Source organism: Aquarana catesbeiana, linkage group LG07 (genome assembly GCF_042186555.1).
Source record: "Aquarana catesbeiana isolate 2022-GZ linkage group LG07, ASM4218655v1, whole genome shotgun sequence".
NCBI lineage: Eukaryota > Metazoa > Chordata > Amphibia > Anura > Ranidae > Aquarana > Aquarana catesbeiana.
In genome coordinates, this window is record NC_133330.1 from 345,502,723 (window position 1) to 345,519,866 (window position 17,144).

The 17,144-nt window shown below is 45.2% G+C and overlaps 1 protein-coding gene across 1 annotated transcript in view; it reads right to left on the reverse strand.

Moving 5' to 3' along the window:
* The window catches only part of TPR (translocated promoter region, nuclear basket protein), a gene marked incomplete at its 5' end in the record, with an annotated part of 137,647 nt that overhangs the window by 32,580 nt on the left and 87,923 nt on the right, over positions 1–17,144 (reverse strand). Inside the window, 8 exon segments of the mRNA XM_073593991.1 lie at positions 5,373–5,515; positions 5,955–6,212; positions 8,128–8,321; positions 10,299–10,357; positions 10,453–10,655; positions 12,085–12,283; positions 14,640–14,783; positions 16,828–17,038. Coding sequence (XP_073450092.1) covers positions 5,373–5,515; positions 5,955–6,212; positions 8,128–8,321; positions 10,299–10,357; positions 10,453–10,655; positions 12,085–12,283; positions 14,640–14,783; positions 16,828–17,038 — 1,411 coding nt within the window.

The window sequence follows — 17,144 nt, forward strand, 5'->3', positions numbered from 1 at the left end:
GGATAATTTATATCTGGAGGATCTCCTGGACTCCCCGTCCTGGTCCTCCCCCTCTGAACCATCCTGGGAATCGGAGGAGGAACTATCTGGCTGTCTTAGTTCCACTCCGGAAGGCCCTGGAGCTTCCTCTGCCCTAACTGAAGTTGCAGGTTGGGCAGGAGCAGAGACCTGCGCCTGAGGCGGGGTTGTATCCTGGGGAGCTGGACTAATGGGAGGTTGAAACCTTTCAAATAAGGCTTTAAATGAAGAAAAGGTGGACGAGAGCTCTTTAACTGAGGCTGCAAGTCCTGACTCCTGTTCAGAGTCCCTCTCCTTAACAAGGGAGTCTATGCACTCCCTACACAAGACCTTTGTCCATGCCTCCCCTAATGTGTCCCTGCAAGAGGCACACCTCCTCTTAGAGCTATGGGTAGACTTAGATTTTTCTGTAGCTTTCTGAAATACAAGAAAGGAAAAACAAACATTTTTGTCACTTTTTTTTTTTTTTTTTCTAAAAAACAAGGATACAACCCTGGGAGTGCACTAGACCCTCCTTCATCTATGGGGATCTGAGCCTCCCTCCCCTGACCACCCAGGGTATCTGCCCCCCCATGACAGGAACCATACATGGAGGGACAATCCTAGGTAAAGAGTACTTTTCCCCAAGGCACTCTTACCTTAGGAAGGCTGGAGGTAGTGTCCGTTGGTTGAGCATCCGCTTCCGACATGACTTGCAGGTGGTTGCTACTACCGAGTCCAACGCTGCCTGTGCGCGTCCCAGACTCGTCTCCAGCCTGTGCCTGGCTTCCCTATCAGCCCTGCGACCCGGAACCGGAAGCCGCGGGTCAAAGGCAAGCCCCCGCCCTTCCGCCGGAAATGACGTCGCCCGTCGTCCGGCCCGCCTAGTTCCAAAAAGAGAGCGGCCTGTAAAGTATACAGGAAGGGCGGACGCCAGCCTGCTGCAGCCCTGTGACCGCGATAGGGAACCCCCACAGCCTGAAGCTGCGCTCAGCAAGGAAGTGGTGGCCACCGAATCGAGGGGTAAGTCCCCCCCCATGCCCATAAGAAGCCCCTGCTCCCATTTACAGGCTCAAAAAAAAACAAATAACAGCCACAGTCCCCTGACTGAAAAGCCTGGTTCCTTGCACAGTGTCTCCCCACCGGAGGAAACACTAATACTGAGGTCTGGCAGGGGGAAGTGAGAATTTATGGGCTGGCGCAGTGTTTCCTGAGAGGAAGAGGAGGAGACTATCTCTCATGGTGGCTGTCCTGAAAGACGAAAGGGGAAAATGTTTCCGAACCGACTTTGGGGTCCCGTATCTCGGGGCCACTTGGTGCTAGGAACCCCAGCTTTGGATATGTTGTAGTGATAGTTCCACTGGGTTTGCACCAATTGGCCCTGAGATACGGGGCCCCAAAGTCGGTCAACTGTGCCCATCTGCAGCAATGTCATTTCAGGACCATTTGGGTCCAGAGACCCAAATTTTGGCTGCAGCTAGGGGGGCATCTAGGAACCCTTAACTACAAAGTTTGAAGTTTGGGGGACCTATGGCGACAAATGGGCACAGTGAGGCTGCAAATGGGCATTGTTGACCCTCTTTTCCACTTACAGTAGCTGTGCATTTCTCACCCTCGTCTTATACTCGAGTCAATAAGTTTTCCCATTTTTTGGGCCTCGGCTTATATTCGGGTCGGCTTATACTCGAGTATATACGGTAATATCGATATTCTGTAAATTATATTGATGAGGAAAATTCCAAGAAAATCCATTCAGTTCTCGTGTAAAAACTCAAAAATCGAATAATAAAATATCAAAATATTACAAGAACAATATCAAAATGTAGAATGTAAAAACAACTTCAATAACGTAAGATGAAGATTGAATCAGATGTGTGTCTTTGTAGCTGTGGCAGCTCCCTGCAATGTCTGCCTGAATCAGTCTGCCCAATTGTCCTTCTGTTCTTGGCTTTTACTCTTAAAATATGACCCCCACTTTAGCTTTAAAAAGGGGCTGGTTTAAGGTTCTCATAGGTCTTGCAGTTCTACAGAAAACTGCGGGCTTTAACCCCCTCACGTAATGGTGGGAGTTGCTCAGTCTCTATGCATTGACATTCCTGAGGAGTGGGGCAAGAACAATGTGTGAAAGTATTTTCGGTATAGGATAGAACTTCAACATCTAAAATCAGAGGCTTGCGTGTTTGGTTTGGTCACATGGTGGTGGCACTTCCATGGAGATCAGTTACTACACTGGATGGTGGAATGTCATATTTAACCACTTTGCTGACCGTCTCACGCACATTTACGTCGGCAAAGTGGTTTGCTAGCGCAAAACAACGTACCCGTACATCGGCCCCTTTAAGAGCCAAAGCAGGCGCGCAGTCGCCACCGGCAACCCACGATCGCGGATTTGCCACCTTAATGACCAGGCCATTTTTTGCGATACGGCACTGCGTCGCTTTAACTGACAATTGCGCGATCGTGCGACGCTGTACCCAAACAAAATTGATGTCTTTTTTCTTCCCCACAAATAGAGTTTTCTTTTGGTGGGATTTGATCACCTCTGCAGTTTTTAGCTTTTGCGATATAAACAAAAAAGCCGACAATTTAGAAAAAAAATGTTTACTTTCTGCTATAATACATATCCAAAAAAAAAAAAAATAAAAAAAAAAAATCCCTCATCAGTTTAGTCCGATATATATTCTACGTTTTTTTGAAAAAAATTAAAAAAAAAAAATCTGAATAAGCGTATATTGATCGATTTGTGCATAAAGTTATCGCATCTACAAAATAGGGGATTTATGGCATTTTTATTATTATTTTTTATTTTTTTTACTAGTAATGGCGATGATCAGCGATCAGCGACTGTGACATTGCGGCAGACAGATCGGACACTTTTGATACTTTTTTTGGGACCAGTGACATTTAAACAGCGATCAGAGCTAAAAATAGCCACCAATTACTGTATAAATGTCACTGGCAAAGAAGGGGTCAACACTAGGGGGCGATCAAGGGGTTAAGTGTTCCCTAGGGAGGCGTTTCTAACTGGGGGGGACAACTGACTGGAGGGGGAGCAAGATTGCTGTTCCTGAGCCCTAGAAACAGCAGATTTGTCTCTACTTCTCTGGGATCTGTGTTTACATTGACAGGTCCCCGTTCTGGCTCTCTCAGAACCGATCGTGGGTCACCGAGCGCTTCTCCTAGGGCGTTATCTGATGTGAGGAGGAGCCGCGAGAGCTGCCGGGGGACCCCAGAAGAGGAGGATCTGGGGCCACTCTCTGCAAAAACGAGCTGCACAGTGGAGGCAAGTATTATAAAAAAACTATTTTTTACAATCACTTTAACCACTTGACAACTGGGCACTTAAACCCCCCTCGTGACCAGACCAATTTTCAGCTTTCAGCGTTGTCACACTTTGAATGACAATTACTCAGTCATGTAATACTGTACCCAAATGAATTTTTTGTCCTTTTTTTCATACAAATAGAGCTTTCTTTTGGTGGTATTTGATCACCTCTGGGTTTTTTATTTTTTGCGCTATAAATGAAAAAAGACCGAAAATTTTGAAAAAGAAACGCATTTTTCTTTGTTTCTGTGATAAAATTTTGCAAATTATTAATTTTTCTTCATAAATTTTGGCCACAATTTATACTGCTACATCTCTTTGGTAAAAATAACCCAAATTAGTGGATATTATTGGTCTTTGTGAAAGTTAGAGAGTCTACAAGTTATGGTGCAAATCATAAAAAATTGATCACATCTGAAGTACTGAGGCCTATCTCATTTCTTGAGGCAACAAGTCAGGAAAGTACAAATGCCCCCCAAATTACCCCTTTTTTGAAAGTAGACATTCCAAGGTATTTAGTAAGATGCAGGGTGAGGTTTTTGATGTTGTCATTTTTTCCCACAATTCTTTGCAAAGTGAAGATTTTTTTTTTTTTTTCCCACAAAATTGTCATTGTCATAGGTTATTTCTCTCACATGGCATGTATATACCACAAATAATACCCCAAAATACATTCTGCTACTCCTCCTGAGTATTACGATACCACATGTGTGAGACTTTTTCACAGCCTGGCCACATAGAGAGGCCCAACATGCAGGGAGTACCTTCATGTGTTCTAGGAGCATAAATTACACATCTAACTTGTTGACTACCTATTACACTTTTGAAGGCCTTGGAGAACCAGGACAATGACATGTGACACTGAGGTGGCACTGATGACAAATGGCACTGATACGTGGCACTGACACTGATGTGGCACTGATGACAGATGGCACTAATACATGGCACTGATGACAGATGGCACTAATACATGGCACTGACAGATGGCACTAATACATGGCACTGACAGATGGCACTAATACATGGCACTGACAGATGGCACTAATACATGGCACTGACAGATGGCACTAATACATGGCACTGACAGATGGCACTAATACATGGCACTGACAGATGGCACTAATACATGGCACTGACAGATGGCACTAATACATGGCACTGACAGATGGCACTAATACATGGCACTGACAGATGGCACTAATACATGGCACTGACAGATGGCACTAATACATGGCACTGACAGATGGCACTAATACGTGGCACTGATGACAGATGGCACTAATACATGGCACTGACAGATGGCACTAATACATGGCACTAATACATGGCACTGACAGATGGCACTAATACATGGCACTGACAGATGGCACTGACACGTGACACTGACAGATGGCACTAATATGTGGCACCGATGACACGTGGCGCTGATGACAAATGGCACTGATGACAAATGGCACTGATATGTGGCACTGATGACAGATGGCACTGATGACACGTGATATTGATGACACATGGCACTATGTGGCACTGGGGACAGATGGCAGGGACATGACAGCAGGGACAGATGACAGTGCTGACACTTTTTTCTTTTTTTTTCTGTTTACTTACCGCCGCAGCGGTTCGCTCTCCCTCCTCACATGCAGTCTCTGTGTGAGGAGGGAGAGCCGGCGATGAGAGAGGATCTCATATGTTTACATATGAGATCCTCTCTCATTGGCAGAGCGATCGCACTGTAAACGGTCGCTGTCATTGGCCGTTTACTGCAATCTGTGACTGGCTGTGTCCGAGGGACACGGCCAGCACAAAACCTCCCCGAAGCACGCCCGCGGGAGCGCGCAACGCGGAAGTAAACTGGAGGACGTCCAGGGACGCCCTCCCGGCAATTGGAGTCCGCGCTGTAGCCGTCTTTCGGCTATAGCGCGGACACCTAGTGGTTAAGGAACGTGGTATCACAAATTGTGTACAAGCAGCTGTATTTGTATCGGTTCAGCCTCTGTGTGGGGTTTTTATACATTTATAAAACATTTACAAAATATTTTTATTGGCTTACCACCGGCTCTACTCTTTGCACACCCCTCTGTTTTTTACTGGCGGGCACATCTGACTCCTCCCCTGTATGCTCTGTGATTTCCGCAGAACCCTCTTCCTCCTCACGCTGGCGTTTTTGGATTGAAGAACTCGGGGTCGCTGAAACTGAATACATATTATGACTTACAACATCCGTATGTGAAACAACATTACCCACCGAAGGGACCATTACCCCTCCGATGCAGAATATAGAATGTCTGCAAAGCACATCCACGGACCCCGGATACTAAATGTTATCTGTGCAACTTTCATCCTCCCAAGCTGGTGTTAAAATCAACTTTGTTGTTGGCAACCTTGGGGGAGCATTACCCCCCCACATGCCCGAGTCACGTGAGCGTGCTTGGGTTGGCAGATGCCCAATCGGCCCAGGCACTGTCATAAGAGGAGCAGGCGTTGCGCTTTACTGCAGCCGATGTGCCGGGTATTCTCACCAGTGTGAGGGAGCGCGTGTATAAAAGGGTTGGAGGGAAGTCCTTTGCAGAGACATTGTCCCATTACCCTGCATGGGAGGCGACGATCTTTAAAAGAAAAAAAAACAACTTACATGTGGCAAATAATGAAGAAGAAGTGCTTGGCCTTTCTACTGGGGAGCTCTGGACCACTTCTACCACCGTGACCTCCTGACTGCAGGGCTCTATGGTGGCATGAGACTGTTGAGTAGGCTGGACAAACGCCGTCTGCTGCTGAACAGATGGGACAGGTTGTGGCAGCGAGGACTGGACATTCGGGCTGGTCGAACGAACGGATCCGCTGGCACTTCCAAACACTGGGACATGCTCCAACATGCCTTCCGACTGCATTGCTAAATAATAAAAAAAAAATAATAACCTTCAATACACTGTAAAAAACGTCAAACCAAAGCTATAAAAACAAGTGCATCTGGAAAGTATACACAGCGCTTCACTTTTTCCACATTTTGTTATGTTACAGCCTTATTCCAAAATGGAATTTTATTATTTTCATCAAAATTCTACAAACAATCCCCCATAATGACAACGTGAGAGAAGTTTGTTTGAAATCTTTGCAAATGTATTAAAAAAAAAAAAAAAAAAAAATTATATATAGATATACACACACACACACACACACACACACACACACACACATCACAGGCTCCTCCCCATGTACACAAGCATCACAGGCTCCTCCCCATGTACACAAGCATCACAGGCTCCTCCCCATGTACACAAGCATCACAGGCTCCTCCCCATGTACACAAGCATCACAGGCTCCTCTCCATGTACACAAGTATCACAGGCTCCTCCCCATGTACACAAGCATCACAGGCTCCTCCCCATGTACACATGCATCACAGGCTCCTCCCCATGTACACAAGCATCACAGGCTCCTCTCCATGTACACAAGTATCACAGGCTCCTCCCCATGTACACAAGCATCACAGGCTCCTCCCCATGTACACAAGCATCACAGGCTCCTCCCCATGTACACAAGCGTCACAGGCTCCTCCCCATGTACACAAGCGTCACAGGCTCCTCCCCATGTACACAAGCGTCACAGGCTCCTCCCCATGTACACAAGCGTCACAGGCTCCTCCCCATGTACACAAGCGTCACAGGCTCCTCCCCATGTACACAAGCGTCACAGGCTCCTCCCCATGTACACAAGCGTCACAGGCTCCTCCCCATGTACACAAGAATCACTGGCTCCTGGTAGGGAGGAATGTACCGACAGTCACACATGGTGGTGGTGGTGGGGGGGATGGGATGTCCCGACAGTCACACATGGTGGTGGTGGTGGGGGGGATGGGATGTCCCGACAGTCACACATGGTGGTGGTGGTGGGGGGGGATGTATCTGACAGTCACACATGGTGGTGGTGGGGGGGATGTATCGGACAGTCACACATGGTGGTGGTGGTGGGGGGGATGGGATGTCCCGACAGTCACACATGGTGGTGGTGGTGGGGGGGATGGGATGTCCCGACAGTCACACATGGTGGTGGTGGGGGGGGGATGTATCGGACAGTCACACATGGTGGTGGTGGTGGTGGGGGGATGGTCTGGGGCTGGATGACTTGCCATTATTGATGGAACCATGAATTCTGCACTCTACCAGAAAATCCTTAAGAAGAATGTCCGGCCATCAGATCCTGACCTCAAGCTCACTTGTGTTATGCAGCAGGACAAGGATCCGAAAACGCACCAGCAAGTCCACCTCCAAATGGTTAATTGGAAAAACAAAGTGAAGGTTTTGGGGTGGCCTACTCAAAGCTCGGACTTAAATCCCATTGAGATGCTGTGACATGACCTTACACAGGCCGTTCATGCTGGAAAACCCTCCAATGTGGCTGAATGAAAACAATTCTGCAAAGAAGAGTGGGCCAAAATCCCTCCACAGCGATGTGAAAGACTCATTGCCAGTTATCGCAAACGCTTGATTGCAGTGGTTACTGCCAAGGGTGGCCCAACCAGTTATTAGGTATAGGGGGGCAATTACGTTTTCACATAGGGCCAGGCAGGTTTGGACAACTTTTTACCCTAAACATATGAAATCATCATTTAATGGCTGCATTTTGTATTTCCTTGAGTTATCTCTGTGTAATATTAACATTTGTTTGATCTGAGTCATTTAAGTGTGACAAATAAGCAAAAAATAAATAAAATGGGGGGGGGGGGGCACTTTTTCCTAGCACTCTGTAAACTACTAAAAAAACAAAAAAAAACAAAACAAAAAAAAACAAAAAACAAAACCACTTGCCTTCTTGGGTTTCCGCCTGAGTTGTTGGCATGACGGTGGCGGTTGGGGTGGTAGTAGGAGTAGACGTGACAGCGGGAGTGACCATGGGGCGAATACTGGCCCTTGGCGGTCTAGACGTTGCAGGCACTTTGCTGGGGGTCGCAACCACTGGCGTGGGCTTAATGTTCGCAGTTGGCGGATCTGACGTACTTGCACTATAAATGAAAAACAGATGAAATGTTATCCATGTGATCATTTTGTTTTGTCTAATTTTTGTTGTGTCTCTTCCCATTTCTGATCGATTTTTTTTTTTTATGCCGGTATTTAACCTGAGTGGGTTACATTTTTCAGGCACTAAAGGGCTAAAAATACCGCCTGTAAAGCGCTTGAAAAATGCCTCCCCTGCAGCCCCAGTGGGGAAGCCCGAGGACTATCACACCGGGGCGGTGTGCTTGCAGGATGTTAGAAAAAGCCCGGCAAGCCGCATCTTTAGGGTGCCGTATAAACCGCTCCTCCACCACCCCTGTCAATTGGAATGTATGGGCAGTGCCGCCGAAGCACCTGCAAAGCGCTTCGGCAGTGGCTCTTTTCACCCTTTCTTTGGCCGCTAGCGGGGGACTAAAAGCGCCCCCTGCTAGCGGCCGACAAGCAGCGCTAAAACGATGGTAAAGCGCCACTAAAACTAGTGACGCTTCACCGCTGGTACAGCGAAAAGGGTCTAACCTGTAAACATTTTTAAAGTGTCGCCAATGGAGATTTAAGTACCATAGTTTGACGCCATTTCACAGGTGTACGCAATTTTAAAGCGTGACATGTTTGGTATCTTTTTACGCGGCGTACCTGTCAAATTTTACAAAAAAAATTGGGGTATATATTGTGTTTTTTTAAAATGTATTAAAGTGTATTTTTTTCCCCCCAAAAATCCCGCTTGAAAAAGCGCTGCACAAATACAGTGCTACATAAAAATTTGCAACAATCGTCATTTTATTCTCTACTAAAATAAAAAAATTATATACACACACACACACATATATATATATACACATATATACATACACATATATATATATATATATATATATATATATATATATATATATATATATATATATATATATATAGCGAGTGGTTAAAGGCCAATATTGTCCTTAACCACTAAGCCACCGTCATATGACGGCTGGACGAGGCTTCTGTTATTCTGGGAGGACGTCATATGACGTCCTCGCCCTCCCGAGCCACTAGGGGGCGAGCGCGGCGTCGCCGGGCACCCGCGATTGCCGGGTAACAGAGCAGGAGCGTGGATCTGTGCATGTAAACACAGATCCACATCCTGTCAGAGAGGAGAGGTGACTGATGGCGTGTCCCTTGTACATAGGGACAGCGATCGGTCACCTCCCCCAGTCAGTCCCCTCCCCCCACAGTTAGAATCACCTCCTTAGGTAATACATTAACCCCTCGAGCGCCCCCTAGTGTTAACCCCTTCCCTGACAGTCACATTTACACAGTAATCAATGCAATTTTATAGCATTGATCGCTGTATAAATGTGAATGGTCCCAAAAATGTGTCAAAAGTGTCCGATGTGTCCGCCGCAATATTGCAGTCACAATAAAAATTGCAGATCGCCGCCATTACTAGTAAAAAATAAATAAATAATAAAAATGCTATAAATCTATCCCGTATTTTGTAGACGCTATAACTTTTGCGCAAACCAATCAATATACGCTTATCGCAATTTTTTTTCCCCAAAAATATGTAGAAGAATACGTATCGGCCTAAACTGAGGAAAAAATTTGTTAAAAAAAAAAAAAAAAATTGGATATTTATTATAGCAAAAAGTAAAAAATATTGTGTTTTTTCAAAATTGTCGCTCTTCTTTTGTTTATAGCGCAAGAAATAAAAACTGCAGAGGTGATCAAATACCACCAAAAGAAAGCTCTATTTGTGGGAAAAAAATGATAAAAATTTAATTAAGGTGCAGTGTAACACGACCGCGCAATTGTCATTCAAACTGCGACAGCGCTGAAAACTGAAAAATGGCTTGGGCAGGAAGGGGGTGTACGTGCCCTGTATTGAGGTGGCTAAAGGGAAGTTCCAACCTTCCTAAAAAAAAAAAAAGGGGATACAATGTACAATTTTGCAGGAAATCAGTGTCTGGAGGACACATAGACAAGACATTATCGCCGGCACTTACATTCCTCTTTCCCCGGGAGCTGCCGATGGCTTTACAGTAATCTGCCGCTGTTCCTGGACCTGAAAAGAAAATCGGATTTTACTGAATGTCATGAAAAACCTAAAAAAATAAAAAAAACCCTGAAAACACACAAACCAAATGAGAAATATTTTACTTTTGATGGTTCCTGATTCTCGTCCCTTTGCTCCTGATGTCGCTCTTGCTGCTCACGCATCTCGCGCTCCAGGCGACAGATACGTCCTTCATACTGCGATTTCAAGGCGCTCATGCGAACTTCCAGCTCCTCCCTCTGCTGATCGAGAGCCGTAATTTTCTGTTTCAACTCTTCATTTTCACTTGTAAGTTGTTCCTTCAGATCTTCATAAGAGGAAACATTTACCAAACATGAATATCCTTCAAACATTAAAGGCTTCGTCTAATTCTTAGACTCCGGGGTCAGTTCACAAACGTTTTCATTTGCATAAATGAATTGTGTGCAGCAAAAAATAAAATTACGATTATGCGGTATTTACGGCAAAACTAAAAATGTGGCGGTAAAAGATCTCCAAGAAAAAAAAAAATACCATGGGGTAAGCTCTTAAAGTGTTACTAAACCCACAACAGTAAAATCAATTTGTATCTGCAGAATAGCATGTTATAGTCGCTGTGGAACTTTAGGGGTTAATCCTCCGCATTGTATAAAAAGGCTGTTTAATCAGCTGTGCACAGCTCCTCCCCCTCCTGCCACAGCTCCTCCCCCTCCTGCAATGTCTACCTTGGAAAGAACAGGCAAGGTAGCCAGCCTCACCTTGCACATGCTCAGTTGTGTCTTTTATGCTGGAGAAAACAGTTACTTGTTCTCAGAGATAGCGCCAGGTCACATGATATGGGCATCACACATGCGGGCGTGTATACAGGCTCCACCCCCTGAACTCTCAACTCTGAAGAAACTGTGCAGTTTATCATATAACTGCGGTATACAGATCATCCAAAAAAGGTACATAGTGGTATATTTTTAATGTATCTTTTTAGGAACAGCGTGGGTGTCTCCCCCCCCCCCCCCAATAACTGGTTGCCAAGGAGCAGGCAGGCAAGCCAGCCGCCCCGTCCATAACAGATGATTCATCAGCTGTCAGCGGGTGGGTGTCATTTACACAGGCTTCGGACAGGCTTCATTAAAGCTCTCTGAACGCTTTTTAAAGCTCCTGTCACTAAATAAAATGGTTACCTTACAGTCCTGTTTACACCTTGCTTTTGTTTTGGCTTCACTTCAAAAATTATACCCCATGTAGCTTCAGTGGCGCTTCAAAAAGCGCCTTCAAAGCCTCCATAGAAGTCTATGGCAAAGCCTCATCAAAGCCTCACCGAAGCACCTAGTACTATAGGCAAATAAAAGAGCAATATAAAGCCATGTACCTCAAAAAGAAAAGCTTTTCCTTTCAAATAATGGCCATTTTTGATCCATAAAGTAGCAGTAGAAGGAGAGATCCTGTTAAAACGTCACCTTTAGCAGTCTCAGCAGTAGTGCTAGGACTACATTTCCCAGCATGCTTCTCTCCATCACACCATTTTAGCATATATGGGGCATGTATGCAGGAGAGGGGTGTGGCTTGGAGGGCAATGGATATGTATGGATTAGCACAGGGCTGGGAGTGCAAGCCTTGGGGACAAGTATCCTCTAATTATCTATACATGAATCACTGTGGATTCACCGATGAACTGACAGTTTGTTTTCTGGCTGCCTGGAGGGGTCCGTTTTGCAGATTGGAAAAAAAAAAAAAAAAAAGAAAAATTTGAGGCATCTTACTATTAAGCTGTGAAAGTTTCTGCTTTGCTGCAAACAGCGTCTTCTTCATTTTCTCCTCCTTCTCATTGATTTGCTGGCGCAGTTGCTCCTCCTGGGTGGTCTTCTCCTGGATGTCCTTATGAGCTTTGGACACCTCAGACTGAAGTTGGGTGATCTGATCCCCCAAAGTTTTGACTTCTTTTTCTTTATCATCTACAGTCTTCCAAAAAAAAGAATATTGGAAAATGTGTTCAATACCATTTCTTGTTTTGCTACCAACATTTTTATTTTATTCCAGTATATATATTATATTTATTATGTGTGTGTATAGATATTCATTTTTTTTTTCATCGTTTTTTTGCAGGTTTTCAAGTGTAAAGTTTTTCTATCTTTCTCCATTATTATTATTTTTTTTTTTTTTTTTTATGACCAGTCATCCAGAGAATCTGCATTTGTAGATGGGGATTCCACCCACAATGCCCCACACTTCGCAAAATTTCTTGACACACCCTCAAAACAGGTAAGTGGCCTTGTATAGCGGCAGGCCTAAATTGACCGTTTCCAAAAGTTAAAGGTGTTGGAAAGGTTCAGGTTTTTTCACCTTAAGTGGCAGTCACCGCCCCCCCAGCCCCCCCCGTTTTACTTACCTGAACCCCTTCATTCAGTCGGCGGGGACACGCTGTCTCTCACTCTCCACAGCTCCCGATTGGATAGATTCATAGCAGCATAGCCATTGGCTCCTGCTGCAGTCAATCAAATCCAATGATGCGGGCCGCCCCCCCCCCCGGCCTCTATGGACGCCGAATGCTGGACTCGGGAGCGCGCCCCCAAGGTAATCCCCCGGGAGAGCGTTTCTAGGGGGTTATCTGATGCGGGAAGGAGCCGTGAGAGCCGCCAGGGGACCCCAGAAGAGGATGTTTGGGGCCACTCTGTGCAAAAAAAAAAACTGTACAGTGGAGGGAAGTATGATATGTTTGTTATTTAAAAAAACAAAACAAAAAAAAAAAAAAAATCCACTACAATCACTTTAAGTGATGGTGCAGAAGATTTCCACCGGACAATGGCCTTGCACTTTTTTTTTTTTTTTTAACAGGACCTCTGTGTCCAACTATAAATGCATACTTTGCATTCTCTGGAAAAGTCTATTGGAAGAAAAATTCCAACCCCAACTTCAGAGGAGACCTATGGGCAGGTAAGTGGAAAGGCTGTACTGCGGAAAAGCAATAGAAGGCAGGACAAGTTACCGCCCCAATGTTCCCGTCGGATACAACTGTAAGTGCTGGTTCATACAGGGGCGACTTGTCAGGCGACCTAGCCGCCTCCCGTTCTGTACAATGGAACCGTTCTAATAGGAGCGACGCAAGTCGCTCCGACTTAGAAAAAGGTTCCTGTACTACTTTGGGGGCGACTTGAGGCGACTTGCATAGACTTCTATACAGAAGTCGTTTTGCAAGTCGCCGTGGAAGTCGTGTGCAGGTCGCCTTGGTGAGTGTCTGAACCGCCTGTGTGAACCGGGGCTAAATCAATCCGGTGTTCTCTACATGTTGTAATTAAGGGAAATTTTTTTACTTCACATCATCTTTTGTGTGTGAGCAATTCCATTGGAGGAAAGTCTCTGAAAGGAGTCTCTGGGTGGGGGGACTTTGGAACCCAGATTTCCTTGGAGAGCTTGGGAAACCCTTGTTTCAGCTCTCCATGCCCCTCTTATGTATAAGTCTCCCTTAGGGGCACAGGGTGACCGAGAAAAGGATGAACAGCTACTAATGGACATAAAGAGAATGTGGTTTAGATTACTTCAGATGGGACAGTAATATTTATCCACAATATCTCTCAGGAAATATACAAAGACTATTCCTGGTTTATTTGATTCGGAACTATACATGATAACTGAAAGAGCTGATCACATTGGCCTCTGTACAATGTAGGAGACGGATAGTCTGCTACTGGTGGTCTCCTGCTATTGTGTGAAGGTGTTCTGTGTTTATACTCATAATATGTATTGTAGTTTGTGAGCTAGAAGACGACCTCTGAGTCCCCTAGGCTGCTAAAATGACTAGTTAATTAGCTCATGTTAATTTATGTTTCTGGTTACAGTTTGTATTGTTAGGGTAATATGATCAGGAGGGGGAGAACCTACTATTCAAGCGTATAAAAAGCCTGTATCCTTGTCCAATAAAAATTCCATGTTCCTACAAGCGAGTGTCGGCTAGTGTTTTACGTTTGGCTATAATATCTGATCTCTGCTGCTCAGACTGGAGGAGGCTGTATACTGACGGAAGCACTCAAGAGGAGTGCGTCAGAGTTCCGTGACATATGTAAAGACCCATATAAAGTGGATTTTCCTCTGTTTATATATAACTGTACAATCAGAGGACAGAAATACAAATCCTCGGCCAAAAAACGCTCAGCCAAAGCAAGGAGTAACACCGCACGATGCAATTCATCAAGAAAACACTAAGAGGGGGCAGGGTTCCTATTAAATTGAATGGCGAGTGTACATTTGTGCATTCGGGATATTGCTCTGGCGGCAGAACAAGTGATATGGTGATATTTGCAGCATGAACAGAGTCACTTACCTTCTGCAGGGTCTCCAGCTGGCTCTCCAGTGTTGAGATCTTTGCTTCAGCCTTCGTCCGAGAATCCTTCAACTCCAGTATCTCTTTCTGGGAAGCCTGCTCCTCCGACTGCGCTGCCTGAGCTATGGAGGTCTCCGCAACCAACTAAAAACAGACAAAAAAAACAAACACAATAGTTGTATAATTACTACAAGCAAATCCATTACCTGGATCCTCTTCTCCTCCCCGCAGCTCGCTCTAATTGAACCCCTTTCTGTTGACAGAAGACAGCTCTATAACTGCATGAAGACCCAACGCTGTACATTCACTGCGGCAGGCCGGCTCGTAGAGGCACAATCATGTACCTGTACGCTGCGGCTTTCTCGAGGATCGTCCAGACCTGGAAGACTGTACTGCCATTCGCTGCAAAACAAGCCAATCAGCAGGTCTCAGCCAATGATTTATGGCCGGCACCCGCTGATTGGCTAAAGGAAATCACAGGAGAGAAGTCTGTGGGGTAAACATCACAGGGCTCTCTTCATACAGCAGAAATGCGCCAGATTTTTTTTTTTTTCCTCCCTGCAAAGCAAGAAGTAAAACCGCACACAGTACACATAGTTAGGTACACATTTAACTCTTTGATCGCCTGAAATGTTAACCCCTTCTCAGCCAGTGTCATTAGTACAGTGTAAGTATCACTCATCACTGTATTCGTGTCTCACTGTTAATATCAATGTCAGTCAGTTCCGACCCAGCATCAGTTCGTGTCAGATGGTCCGCCGCACTATTAGTCCCATTATAAGTCGCCGATCACCCACATTAGTATAAAATTAGTATAAAATAACATTTCCAGTATATATGCACACACCATAGTTTGTGGGTATTATAACTTTCACGCACACCAATCAATATACGCTTATCTGGATTTTTACCAAAAAATCAACTTATAATAATCAACAGTAAATATCAACTGTGTAAAAAAAATTTCAAATAAATACATAAAATACATACACTATATTACCAAAAGTATTGGGACACCTGGCTTTACACGCACATGAACTTAAATGGCATCCCAGTCTTAGTCCGTAGGGTTCAATATTTGCAGCTATAACAGCTTCAACTCTTCTGGGAAGGACGTCCACAAGGTTTAGGAGGGTGTCTATAGGAATGTTTGCCCAATTGCCCCCGACATTAAAACAGGTGATAATACTATATACAAGGTCACTGTACTAATGACACTGGCTGGGAAGGGGTTAACATCTAGGGGGCGATCAAAGGGGTTAAATGTGCGCCTAACAATGTGTGTACTGTGATCTGCTTTTACTAATAGATCTTAGTTTCTCATCCCTGCAACCGACAGATCGCTCCCTCTGTACAGAGCTCGGTGTTTACCAACATCGAGCTCTGGGCTATGATTGGACGCAGCCGATCAGCAGGTCCCAGCGGTGAATCATTGGCCGGGACTTGCTGACAGGCTCCCGCTGTGTACAATCACAGCAGAAGCCGGGTGGGGATGTCCGCGCACCCTAAACCCGGAATGACGCAGTGCCATACCAGTACATTGCTTTGCCTACATTGGCCGCTTGCCCACGGTACATTGCAGTCCAGCGGGCTGGAAGTAGTTAAAGTGGTTAAGCCACTTCTATTAAATGCTCCCATCACCTCTGTATTAGAACAATAAGTTCCCGTGTCTGTTATATCATAAATATGCTCATCTGTACTGAGAACACAGCATCTTCCTGCGATCAGTTGCCTCCTCCCTCCTGTCCTCTGCACAGCTGACAGTTCAAGTGGGCGGGGCCAAGCACTGCAGCCGAGGAGTCACATGATCAGGGGGTGGGGGGTGTGTGTGTGACATTGACACGTGAAGACGCTCAGAGAGGGGAGGGGGAGAGGAGACAGAGCAGGGCTGCCTATGACCGAGGCACATACTGACTACAGTGTCAGGGCTCAGCAGCCCTGATATATGGGAGTCAGCGTACAGGGGGAGGGTAGAAACTGTCAGGATCAGACAGGTATTACAGGTGATACAGGGGGCCAAATGACAGCACAAGCACTCTGCTGAATAACGTGCTTTAAGGGAACAGGATCTTTTTTTTGTTTTGGGGTTAACAAACACTTTTAAGGAAGCAGGGGGGGCACTGGGTCTTATATTACCAGTCTAGGAAGAAATCTAAACAAGTTGAATAAAATCTTTACAGAAAGTTACCTTATCATGCTGAACTTTAAGCTCCTCATACTGAGTCTTGTATCTCCTTCCAATCTTTTTGACCTGTGTGATGGTTTTAATCTTTTCTTGGATGTCGGTGACTTTCAGCTCGAGTTCTTTCTGGAGATTTTCTTTCTCGGTTTTCAGTTTGGCGAGTTCTTCTCTGGCACTCTGACACTGACTCTGACTCGTATTTAGTGATGCATTCAACCTATCACAAAAATACAGTCATCGTAAGAATAAAGAAGGGGGGAAAAAAAAAAAAAAAAGTGCAATATGATAAAATAGTATTTCCAGTATGGACCCATGGGGCAGAG